Below are 13416 nucleotides of genomic sequence, written 5' to 3'. Positions count from 1 at the left end.
AAGATGCCTCAAGATATTAGCTGGTAATTTATGGTGTGGAACAGAATATCGGCTTTGAGGTATCTTTAGGAGGATTAATAAGGAGACGTTTTATTGAAGCAAAACAATTAATTTTTTTCGGACTTGTCTGTCTTCTCTACAGATTCTTCAAAAGCCATCACCAGAACTCAAGCAGCAACTTGCCGCATATTCCAAACGTGTAGCTGGCTCTGTCACTGAGCTCATCCAGGCCGCAGAGGCCATGAAGGGTAAGGAGGGCCTGGGGGGCACAGGACAATAGGATTCCTTGAGCTAATAGAGAAGACAACAACTACTTGAATTTATATAGCGCCCTTCACGCGGGGCAGCGTCTCAGAGAGCTTAACAGTGGCGGAACCTGACTCCGAGCCAGGGAAACGGAGGAGGTGCCTGTAAGCACGGTCGAAGAGGAATGCTCTCGGTCGTGATTTAAAGAGGGGAAAGAGAGGGAAAGGAGGTAAAGGAAGACATTATAGGGCTTCACCTACGCAATTCACAGTTGCTGCATTTTACAACAAATCCCATGAAGCGTTTTGAAACATCCTCCCGACGTGAAGTGCTCTAAATCAAATGCGGTGGTTATTGTTTTACTGTCGGTGTGAGTGTGAGACATTCGCATCAGTATTTCTTTGACTTGGGTCTGTTTTGGAGACAATTCTGCAAACAGCGAAACTTTTATTCATCTCAGGCTGCAATTCAGTCTGTAAATCCCCACTGCATTGAGACTGTCGAACACGATAAGCTTGTGTATCGCATTGCAGCTCCAAGGGTTTAATTTCAGATCGCATTTTACTCTTTAATTAGCAGCACTCTGAGCTCTCCACGTCTCGCAGGGTAAATGCATAGCATGCTCTGCAGCTGATCCATGTCCACTCCACTGATGATTTAATTCTACTTGTATCCCCTCGATTCCAGGGTCATTGCTCTTCTGTCTGTCTGCCATGTCTGACATCAAGTCCCAATGGAACCCACGTTTTTTACACATCATGTCGGCGAAACTAAAACCGTCTGCCTCTTGCCAACATTGAGGTGCTTTGACTGTGGCTCTCTCCAGTTGCTTGTTCTAGCTTAACCAAGTGGTGTCCATTCTTTGGCATAGCCCTTGACATGAACTGTTTAACTCCCAGATCCCATGAATTGAGGGACGATATTCTTTTCCTCTCTGAAACATTGCCGGCTTCCCTCCCTCCTTTGCCATCAGCGCTGATGAATCCCACATCCGGGGCACTATCTCTAGGAGAGTACTTTCCCAACGCTCTCCTCACTGATCTCCTCAACTCCAATACAGTTATAATTATTCCTTGTATTTGATATAGTTCCTTTCATGTCAGGAGGATGTCTCATGGGATATGTTGTGAAGTGTAGTGACTATGAATTTTGCAGGTGAACTCAGCAGCTGCTTTGCACACAGCAATGTCCCACAAACAGCCTCAAACTGAATTACACAATGAACCTAATGAAATTGCACGTTATCCTTCTATATCTATTTGTTCAAGTGCATAATGTAATTACAGTACAATTCTCTTCAATCTTGGTTCAAGCCTTGCATGCGTGTACACACTCACACGTACACATTCTGGGGAGAGAAATACTTCATATCTTCAACACTGACTTAATGTAATTGGCATTTGGTCTTTGGCAAAGTGAGAGCGTTGGGTGTTCTCCAATCTAGCTGAGTGAATGTTTTGACTACGGGAGTCGACAAGCAAAAAAATGAAGCTTAAAAACACACGCACACAAACAAATTCATAAACTAAGAAATTCCTAGAATTGACTAGACCCCAACATATTCATAGTTTTGAAGGTTATTGTTTGCCCAGTCAGTGTCTTGTAAGGTTCACTGATTTACAATTTGTTATGATGTAATGTTTTAGAATATCAGGAGTCAGGAATCAGGAGTCCTGTAGCTCAGTGGTTAGAGCACTCGCTTTGCAAGCGAGAGATCCGAGTTCAATTCCAGGCAGGGCGAAACCTTGGGCAAGTTTCCTTACTCCACACGCCTAATAATAATCCCTCCAACACCAAACACAATAATAAATTGGTCATTTTCAATCTACGACTGTTTGTGGGACATTGCTGTGCGCAATTGGCTGCCGCGTTTGCCCACAAATATACAGTCAATTCACTTTACAGTGTGTTCTGTGAAGCGCTTTGGGACGTCCACCTGATGTGAAAAGTGCTATATCAAATGCAAGGATTATTATTATTATAATATCTTCGTCAATTGATTTCTTTATATGGAATGCCACCAGTTGAAGTTGCTGCACTGGGGGGAGGTGGAAGGGGAGGGAGAGAGTCATCCAGTCAAGTGGATGAAGTTCTAATGTGGTGCCATGTGGTTTAATGCCATCTTGGGTTGTGATGTGTTTGTGGCAAGGACGGTTTCAAGGAATGGTGCTAAGCTGCTGTCCCACTCCTGGCCCTTGTGTAAGATTGAGTTCAATAAAATGGCGCAAACCTCAGACATACAATGCTTGCAACGACTTTCAAACTGGTACAACTGAGTCTATTGAAAAGACCTCACTTCGGGAGGGGAGGATGAGGATGAATACAAATCTGTGCATGTTGTTTCTCTGGAACACAGAGTATCAAATTAGCTTGGGACAAAGAGGCTGACTTATTCTTTTTTCTCTCTCTCTGTTTCTTGCATAAAATGCCACCTGTAGATCACTTTTGGACAACAACAACAACAACAACAACATTCCATTTATAGAGCGCCTTTCACGTCGGGAGGACGTCCCAAGGCGCTGACAAACCAACCTCAAATTGAGGTGGGGATGATTTGTCACAATGCCAGGGTGCACGGATGAGACATTAAACACTATGATTTTGTGCAGGCCACCGATGAAGGGAAATGATCTCCCATAGCTTGGGTTGTGTTGTTAAAGCGGTTGTTCTGGTTTCACCCCTCAGGCACTGAATGGGTAGATCCTGAAGACCCGACGGTCATCGCTGAGAATGAGTTGCTGGGAGCTGCTGCTGCTATTGAGGCTGCAGCCAAGAAGCTCGAACAGCTGAAGCCAAGGGCGAAACCCAAGGTAAGCCTAATTGTTGAAAACACTGCCGATCAGCAGTATAGCGTGGATCACCTGGACGTCAGCGTGGTCAATTTTCCCATCCACTTCAGGGACATTGAGACCAATTGTGGGCCTCTTTAGGCATACATCAGAGAGGAATCCTGCAACTGCCCTTCTGCATATCAACCCCATGTGGAATCCTGTAGCTCAGTGGTTAGAGCACTCGACTTGCAAGCGAGACACTTGGGTTCAGTTCTAGGCAGGCGAAACCTTGGGCAAGTTTCCTTACTCCACACGCCTAATAATAATCCCTCCAAAACAAAAAAACAATAATAAATTGGTCATTTTTAATCAATGACTGTTTGTGGGACACCTCTTTGCGCAATTGGCTGCCGCGATTTGCCCACAAATATATACGGTCAATTCACTTTACAGTCTATTCTGTGAAGCGCTTTGAGACGCCAACAGGATGTGAAAAGTGCTACATCAAAATGCAAGGATTATTTATTATTATGTAATGCGGCTTATTGAGCGCACAGCTCCTGCAATCTGAGTTTTCATTGCATTCCTGCAGCGTGGGGCTCAAGTGACCTCTAGTACTATAGCTCCGTGGCGTGAGGGGTTTATTTGTGAGCCCTATGAGGCCAGCAGTTAGCCCCAACGCACACCCTGAGCTCCCCCAAGCCTTGTCTCTTGCCAACCTAATACTTTCCGGAATTAGGTAAGCAGGATCCGTCTCTCCAGGGAGAGAGTGCGCATTCCATCCCAACAGTCTATCTCTGGAATTTCTATGTATAGATGGGATGCATGGAATTCTCAGTTTGGTTTGGATACTTTTAAGCACGGTGATGGGTTTCCACATGTGTCAGATACCCGGCCGACCAAAAAAACAATTAAAAAAATTTACGAGGCCTGAGACATAGCTTCAGGTCCATTTACTGATTAAAACCATTCGTTTTTCAAATCAAATTATTATTACAAGCGACTGTCTGATATGTTTGCTATGTTAGGTTGTTACTCAAACTCAACGATATATCAAACATATTTGTATAGTTTCTTGTCTGTACAGCATTTCAAAAGTGCCTTATTGAAATGTGAGTGTAAATGAAACCCTGTGTTTAGCACTTCATCCGTGAGCATTGTGTAGTTTCTCAGCTAACTTCATAATTAACATTTTGTTTTTACAAATGTAAAATATTCAGCGTTTCTCAGTTTATTTCAATTCATCTTATGGTCACCTCTTTACACTTGAGTTCATGTTAATTTGTTTGGTGAATTTTGATCATTGCAAATTTGTTTGACTTAAAATACACTTTAGTGCAGGACTCTTGTCTCACTCATTGGGTACAAGGCAACCAGAAGGTTGCAAGTTCGAATGCCAGACTGTGCTGAGTTACGGATCTGAACCAAACAATAGCTGAATGCTATAACTGACTGCATTGCCCTGGATTAGGGAAGGAGAAATGGGCCTCACGATTCTTAGATTCTCTCCCCATCCCCTTTCCAATCCCCCCACCCACCCCTCCCACACACACAGCCCCTAACCTGGCTGTGGGCGTCAGGTGAGGACAGAATCAGGCTGAGCTGTGATGCCCTCTGCAGAAACAGTTTGCCAACACTCATGAGCTGTGGGCACTTGTCCATGACAATGGTGACCTTGGAAATGTATTGCTAGGAATAGCCAAAAGAAGACAACGCCCTCAGAAGAGGTGAGGGGAAAAAGTTCATGGAGGGAGAAAGGCAGAATTTACTCCTAGAATTTAATGGTCATCGGTTTCGTTTACAAATTAAATCTTCTTTTTGTTTGTTTGACAGCAAGCCGACGAAAGCCTCAACTTCGAAGAACAGATCCTGGAGGCAGCGAAGTCCATCGCTGCAGCAACCAGTGCACTCGTGAAAGCTGCGTCCGCTGCTCAGAGAGAGCTTGTGGCTCAAGGCAAGGTGAGAATATTCACAATCACAAACCGCTAAGTGGAAATATTATTTTATTTTTTCCTTCACTCTGCCAAAGAGACGAGTTTCAAGTTCGCAGCATCACATTGAATCCTCCAGAGCGTTTGGCCTGTAATTATTGTCTCATTAATGTGTAGTGACTGCACTTGGAGGTAATTCTGGCAGCCTTTTTGCACATAGCAAGATCACACAAACAGTCATGTGATGAATGACTAATCTGGAGGATTTTCGACCAGGGCAATGGGAGAATCTCCCCTTCTGTCTTTTCCAAAGCTTCAGGGGACCTTTAGTATCCAGCTAAACTGGCAAATGGGAACTTGGTATAAAGTCATGCCCAAAGTCGAAACGTCTGATTTGTAAACCTCACTATCGCCCCAGTCCTTTTCTAACTGTCCTTGTCTGACTGGATTGTTGAACAGCTGCAGTGAGGGAACTGATGAAACACTGCACATGCTCATGTTCAAGACATTTTCTCACCATTTCCTTTTTTGCAGGTTGGAGCGGTCCCAGCAAACGCAGTGGACGACGGCCAGTGGTCTCAAGGCTTGATTTCAGCGGTAGGTATAATCTTCAAGGTTCTTGCTTTCCCCCCCAACACCCACCCACCTCGTTGTTGGTCAATTTGGTGGTTGATTCTGATTGTATATATTTGCAATGAAACATTTAGCGAACTGTAGCTTTATGACTTCTCCCTTATACAACTTATACAATTGCTCTTGTAAGGAATTTTGCTCCCAATTCTCTGATCCTGCACTGGACTCAAGTTAGCCATATGAAGGCATGTTAAAATGTTGCAGGTTCACCTTCAGGTGTTTCAGAATACGTAAAATCAATTGAATTTGATATTACAAATACAATTTACATTTATATGCCACCTTTCACCTGGGGAGGAAGTTTCAAAGTTGCACAGCTGGGAAAGGGGTGGGGAGCTGAGAAGGATGGGGGTGTGAAAGTCAACCAAAAGTAAAATTAAAGAGGTAAGGAGTTAAGTCCAGTGGTAGGCTTTGAAAGTGTGGGGACAAGTTAGAGAGACTCTGGTAAGGAGTTGCAAAGAGCGGTGTAGAATGACTGAAAGCTCACCACCATGGGGTGGCATGGAAAGGGTGGGGGATGTGAACCAGACCGGTGTTCACTCAGTGAAGGGAGTGGCTGGGTTGGTCGAGTCACAGGAGATCACGGAGGTAGGGTGGGACTCATAAAATGAGCAGGGTTAGCTTTGCTGTGAAATATGTGCCTCTGGGTTTGAATGACTGGTTTGTGACCTCTCTCTCGGATGATGGCTCATTGATGATTATCTGTCTAACAGGCTCGAATGGTCGCCGCTGCAACAAGCAGCTTGTGTGAAGCGGCCAATTCCGCAGTTCAGGGTCACGCCAGCGAGGAAAAGCTCATCTCTTCAGCCAAACAGGTGGCAGCGTCCACAGCTCAGCTACTGGTGGCCTGCAAGGTGAAGGCAGACCAGGATTCAGAAGCCATGAAGCGACTCCAGGTAGGGAACGTTTATACCGTGTGGGATATATTTCATCTGGTTTCAGCCACAGTTAAAACTGCATTGGGTTTTTTTTGTTTGTGTGGAAAAAGTCCTCCACTCTCCAGGTGGATGTGGATAAAGGTACTGCCTGGATTAGCTACAGAACATGCTGACAAGAAGGTTGTAGTTAGCTGTTCTAGGTGTGATTGCTGATATTGTTACCATTCAATACAAACTCAAGGCCACTCATTCCCTCGATGTGAAGCCTCCTGCTTCTTCAGTTTCTCCTTTCCAAGTCTGTATCAAAAGGTGATAAACCGTGAATTTCAGATTGGTGCAATTTTGTGCTCTTTGGAGGGATTGAGCAATGGAGGGATTATACAAATGCTATGGAATTTAGGTCAGATTATCTACTATTTTCAGATCTGAATATAATTTTCCTTTTTCCCCCCTCCCCACACCATATTGCAGCACAATAGTCTGGTCTGTGGGCTCTTTGTTCTTCCGCCATCTTGAATACCTGCTCAGTTACAGCGGGACAAAAATAAGTTTTACATCAACTCGAGGCAGGATCCAATTCCCACTTCACAGGACACTGGTTGAGTTAAGCCGCTGTCCTATATTTAACCTCATAAATACCCCACTCTCTGCAATTTGGAGCACAAAAATAGTCAATATACTAAAGCCCAAGGGGTGTTCTGAATAATTGCAACAGAAAGAAGAATGTGAGAGTGAATGGCGGGGAGGAGTGCAGAGGGAGTCTGAGCTGAGGAGTGGAGTCTCACAGTGGTCAGTTCACATTACGCAGAAATGTTATGCAGGGCGATGCTTCAACAACAAATTATATTTCTTTAGTGCCTTTCACGGTGGGAAGACGTCCTAACATACACGCCTCCTTCCACTAACGTTATAACATTTGTTGATGACCCCAAGTTATTAGACCAAGGTGATGGGTTTTAGACTCTGGTTAAGATCAGATCAAAAGAGCCAAAGGACTTTCTGTATCTGGTTCTCTCTTGTGATTTACTCCAAGTAACTCTTGTGAAGTTGTTGTTAGTAATTTGAGCCACATAACTCGATCCTCCCTTTGGGGCCTTGACTCAGAAGGTTGAGATCACCCCCCCCAAACCTCACTGATTAGCCTGACAAGCTGATAGGAATCAACACCAGTGTCTTGGATTACTGTGGACCAACCCAGCTTGTCACATATGCTTCCTCAGGGCCAAATCAGCCCAGGAAGGACCTATTTGCCTTTATTTCCCCCCTCCCCAGTTATTTCACATGATAATAAGATTGTAATAGCCAGCTAGTTCATCAAGCTTTATCTTGGGTCTTCTGATTGACTGACATATGTGGGAAACTCATCACCATGCTTAAGAGTATCTAAACCAGACTGAGAGTCCCATGCATCTGGAATATGAACCCTGCTTATCTAAATCCAGAGAGTATTAGGCACAGTAAGAGTCGAGGTACAGGGACAGGGACTTGAGAGTAAGTTGGAGTACTGCTTGAGGTTTAACTTAGCCTATCTGCCCCTACTCTCTGGAACTCCATCCTGGAGTCTCTTCACCTCACCTCTTGCCTCACTTCCTTCAAAGTCCATCTCAATATCTTCTTTGACTGCATCTTCGGTCATCTTCCCCCCTTTCCACTGGCCCGCATCCCTCCAGAATCCAACCTCCAGCTCGGTTGCAAACCCACAACTGTCCAGCACCTTGGGGCATCCTCCTGACATGAAAGTTGCTATATAAGTGAAGGGCTTTTATTGTTGTTAACCAGCTAAAACCGTATAACTTGCTATTGAGAGCCTTGTCTACAAGCTTTTTGCTGCTTGTCCAGCTAGGACCATGCTACCTGTTCGGACTTTGGCTTACAAGGTTAATAGGAGCTGAGGGGGAATGAGTCCTTGCTCCCAGTGACTGATCTGCCTCTCTATGTCTGGTCAATGAGCCAGGCTGGCTGTGCTGTCATCAGCAGTGTGCTGGAATACTACGGACCTGCCTGGCTCAGGAACTGACTACCAAAACTGCCACAGAGAGTTGACTCATTTCCACTATTCGGTTGCCAAGCATATCCCCATGAAGCCAGCTCAGCTCCAAGGAGACCCCACTTACCTCCCTCGCTGATGGATTGCTCATGCAAAAAGACCCTCAAATGTGCAAATAGACAATGATAAACTGTTTGGTTTAAAAAAACAGCAACAACAACAAAATAGTCTCCACAACAATTTGATGTTCATATGGTGGCGTTCATGGGTGGAGGACATCTCAAAGCTTTTCATAGAGAGACGGAGCCTGAGCTGAGTGGGGAGGGGGAAATATGACCACAAACACAGTCAAAATGAAAGGTCTACAAGGCAGAGAAAGTCACAGAGGTAAGGCGGGGCAAGGCAGTGGAGCGATTTAAAAGCGCCTTGTTTTTAATTTTCATTGGTTTCCTTTCCTAAATTGGTGTCAAATTAGAGTAAAACTGATCTGACCACAATCTGGAAGTTTGTATGTGATAGTGCTGAATTGGTGTTATCTCAGCCAGTGCTGCAGTAAGGGCTCTCCAAATCCCTCCTGTCCCCTGGGTGAGGAAGGGAGAAAATTAGCCAGGCTTCCTGCTTCTGATTGTTATCACTTCTGGATGTCCGTGAGGGACAGGATTGGGCTTATCTGTGAATGGCCTTCATAACTGAATAACCTGCCAACCTTCATTTATAATCTGAGCTCAAGTGTGAAGGATAGCCACTTGGGCAGAGCCGGATGGCAGCATTGAGTGGGGCCTCCAGGGTCACGGGAGGGAGGAGGGGAGTGTTCACAAAAAACATGACCAAGAAGCACTGTGTAGTCACATCTCTGACATCAGGAATTTTGTGATCCAAAATATTTGCCCTGATCCATTGTCTCACTGCAGAGCTGCTGTTGTCGGAAGCCCGTGAATGGTCATACTTTTCAGATGTTTAGAGAGGATGCCAGCACTCATTTCACAATGCACCAGCTTTGTCAGATCAAACAGCTCAGTCAAATCCTGCTTTGAAGATTTCCATTTTAAACAAACCTCTTATTAGTGGAGTCCTGTAGCTCAGTGGTTAGAGCACTCGCTTTGCAAGTGAGAGACCTGAGTTCAATTCCAGGCAGAGGGCGAAACCTTGGGCAAGTTTCCTTACTCCACACGCCTAATAATAATCCCTCCAAAAAATAAAAACAATAATTAAATTGGTCATTTTCAATCTATGACTGTCTGTGGGACATTGCTGTGCGCAATTGGCTGCCGCGTTCGCCCACAAATATACAGTCAACTGACTTTACAGTATATTCTGTGAAGCGCTTTGGGACGTCCTCCCGACGTGAAAAGCGCTATATCAAATGCAAGGATTATTATTATTATTATTATTATTATTAGACAGTTGTGTTCTGTTCTCAATCCCCGGCTAGTTTACCAAGTTCATCTACCCTTCAGAAAGAGTTTAAATCAGTTGTGCCTATTAATCGGGATTAATTAACGGAGGAGCCAAGCATTGAAGAATTAATTTCCCCAGTGTAAGAATTCAGTGAATTTTATGACCTGCTTTCTTTTGCAGTCAGATAAACTGAAGCTGTTGATCAGTAGTTCAATCTGTTTTGGTAAGATTGTGTCAAATTTGATGTATTCCCAAACCAGTTTGCCTACAAAATAAACACAGTCATGCCACTTTACGATATATCCGCTGAGACATCTTGAGTACGTGGTAGACCATTATTATAAAGTGTATTATAAATATGTAACAAAAGGTGGAAATAAATCACAAACTTTGTACAATGTCTCCAGGTTCCATCAAATCATAGACACGTGTTCCTAATCATTGCAAAGTGGTTCAATATACTTCACGAGGTTTACAATATATACATTGTAATTTTGAGACAGCACTTCAGCAGTTATAGAGTAATTAGGTTTCACTGTTAAAGCTTCACTGACTGTTTGTGTGTGTGCGTGTGTGTGTTCTTGTAGACTGCAGGCAATGCTGTAAAGAGAGCTTCAGATCACCTGGTGAAGGCTGCACAGAAGGCAGCAGCGTTCAATGACCAGGAAGAGGAGAATGTTGTTGTGAAGAGCAAGATGGTCGGTGGCATTGCTCAGGTAAGCCATGCTCAGTAACTCGAGTTCAAGGTCCCAAATTGATTCTGCTTTTAAATCCCTGGTCTACAGCTTCTGAGCTGTAGCACATTAGAGTTATAAATAGTTATAAATAGAGTAATTTGTGTTAGGTAAAGGTATCAAGGGATATGAAGCAAGGGTGGGTAATTGGAGTTGGGGTACAGATCATGATCTTATAGAATGGCAGAACAGGCTTCTGGGGCTGAATTGCTCCTGTTCCTCTGTTCCTATGTACTGCAGCATAAGCAATAGAAACAGGACCACTGTATGTTACAGTTGCTGAAGACTAAATGCTGCCTGGTTTTGTTTGTTAAATACCAATGCATGAGAGTAGGCTATGTACACTCTCCATAGAGCCGATGCTTGTCATTTGCTCCGATGTAGCATCTAGGTTTTTTGTGTAACCCCTTTATTTGGACAGTAAAAAGTGGATGATCTTGTAATTCCATGTGGTATCAGTGGAAGAGGGAGAAGGAATATCTCTGTCACTGTATCAGATCTAGTGAGTATTAGATTGACAGCTGATGTGGAAAGACATGGTTAGAAGTACAATAAATGTTCTAGGGATGCCCAAGTGGATGAAAGCATCTTCAGTGTAGAGGTGAGCCATGAGATCAGACGGTTGCAGGTTAGAATCACAGTTGAATTATCAGCCAGAGCGACAAGTAGGGGCTCCACAATGTGCCTTGGTGTCTCAGAGTTAGGAAAAGGAAAAATGGTCCTGAATAAGGAAAATGAGTGTGAGTCACCTCAGGAGTCCCTATTGCAAACCTCACAACCCATTATTATTCAGAGTCCTTGGAGCAGCTTGCAGCTCTTTCTGACTGGATCATTGGCAATGGCAGAAGGATGGGACAGTATAGAAATGCTTTGAGCAAGTGTTTCCTGGACCCGGGTGAGAATCGTGTGCTTGAACTGGCGCATGGTCTTCACTCTTATTGCACAATGTGAAATCACTCTGAGGACCAAAGCTGACTGTGGTGGTTCTTTTTTTCTTTCTTCTCGCAGATTATTGCAGCCCAAGAAGAGATGCTGAGAAAGGAGAGAGAGCTTGAAGAAGCCCGAAAGAAGTTAGCTCACATCCGACAGCAACAATACAAATTTCTCCCTTCAGAACTTCGCGAAGAAGAACAAAACTAATTTTTTTTTTAATTTAAACTAAATCATTTAAAAGCAGCTAATGGTCTTTGCTGGTCAGCCATAGATGGATCTAGCTCAGCAGTCAGATGGCAAAATATCTGGTGATTAAATTCATCTGGTCCTGAAAGGCAAACTGTTGACCATCTGTGTGACCAGATTGTTTTTTTATTTTGTTGGGGGGAAAAAAAGTTCATGCAAAATGGATTTTCTTTCCAATTTTTCTAGATCTGTATGGTAAAGGTGCAATCCACTCGCTGTATCTTTCTGCGTCCTATAAGCAATCCATCTGCACATATTCAGTAATGTATTAGATATTTTGCTATTAATCGTAGAGAAAGTCTCTGCACGTGCGTACGCTATGGTATGAGAAAGCAAATGTAAAGTTGCAGTATTAATGCTGTGTTGCAAATTTACTGTGAAGCTTTTTGTATGATATATTTTTTAACCTCTATGGAGTCGGAAGGTATATGTGATTATTCCAAAGATGATACACAAGGGTTTTTGTGTGTGAGACGCACTATAAATCATATAAAATTAATGTAGATGAGTTATCGGTGCAATGGGGGAAAGCTAAAACAGTGCCTCACATTCATGAGCTAAACTTGCACAGAGACTAAACTATACATATCAGTTAAAGTTCGTAATGGAATAATTTTGCCCTCTAAATACCAGAAATAGTGTTGTCTTAAATCAGGTCAAAAATACTGATTGGATTAATGTTACTCTTTGTCTCAAAGTTTTTAATCAGGTGTACATAAATAGTGCAGCATTTCAGCAGGGTGCATAAACATCAGGCAGCACATCTTTCTTCTGCTTTTTTGGCCTTTCAAATTGATGTGTTTCCAGTAAAGATGGGAATAAACGTTGCTTTTTTTTACGGAAACGTTTAACAGTTTTCTTTAAAAATGTGTTTAACCTCCAGAATTTTTTTTTAAAAAAACTTGTCATATTGTTTTAAAGTGTTCCCTATAACAAAACCTTATAAGTGTTAATTCAGCAACTAACAAACAAATAGAATTGCAGGTTTGCAGAGCATGTCTTGGGTCTTGGGCAGAGGAAAATGGGGTTTGGGACGGTTCAACAATAACCTTAAAATTGCCCCACTGTTGTAGCTCACACAAGTGCCTCCATTTGAATCTCATGTAATTAAAAACTGTTTGTGGTGGTTTTAAATATTAATAATATGGGCCTTTATCTGCACTTAACAACTCTGCAAATAGTTGCTGATACAAATGACTGTAAACTGTTATTTGTTCGTTAAGAGTTTACAATCTTCATTACTTGGAATTTCAACTGGTTGTGGATAATATTCCCGTCAACTCTGGTTTCTATTACTGGAAACACAAATGTTTTTAGGCCTTTTAAATTTTTTACCCCCCAAAATGGCAAACCTCCTGTTTTACAGAATTGCCTCATTGTTCATATTTTAGCCTGCAAATTTAATTTGTTACTTATGCTCCATTGCCTTTAAAATATCACTTTTTATTTTGATACAATATGCTTCTAATAACATTTTTATGAATACCAACTTTCCAGCGCTAGTTGGATGGTTACTTGTTTTTATTGTAAGTTTGAAGCAGTTTAATAAAGTTGGTTTTCACTACGAGTTTGCACAGCGTTTCTTTTGTATTTGCCTCCTTTATGTTGCTTTTGAAATGCAGTGTTAGAGTCTGACTGCGTCACCTCATTGCAGGCATT

The 13416-nt window shown here is 42.9% G+C and overlaps 1 protein-coding gene across 1 annotated transcript in view; it reads left to right on the top strand.

The window, feature by feature from the left end:
• The window catches only part of tln1 (talin 1), a 157620-nt gene extending 144299 nt beyond the window's left edge, over positions 1-13321 (top strand). Inside the window, exons 52-58 of the mRNA XM_042335651.1 lie at positions 143-248; positions 2932-3056; positions 4851-4976; positions 5483-5545; positions 6295-6477; positions 10432-10560; positions 11587-13321. Coding sequence (XP_042191585.1) covers positions 143-248; positions 2932-3056; positions 4851-4976; positions 5483-5545; positions 6295-6477; positions 10432-10560; positions 11587-11718 — 864 coding nt within the window. The 3' untranslated portion in view covers positions 11719-13321. The remainder of the gene's footprint in view (positions 1-142; positions 249-2931; positions 3057-4850; positions 4977-5482; positions 5546-6294; positions 6478-10431; positions 10561-11586) is intronic.
• Positions 13322-13416: the final 95 nt, after the last annotated feature.

This window comes from Callorhinchus milii, unplaced genomic scaffold, assembly GCF_018977255.1.
Source record: "Callorhinchus milii isolate IMCB2004 unplaced genomic scaffold, IMCB_Cmil_1.0 Scaffold1, whole genome shotgun sequence".
NCBI classification, from domain to species: Eukaryota; Metazoa; Chordata; class Chondrichthyes; order Chimaeriformes; family Callorhinchidae; genus Callorhinchus; species Callorhinchus milii.
Note: the sequence above shows the minus strand (reverse complement) of the source record. Positions and strands in the feature narration are given on the sequence as shown.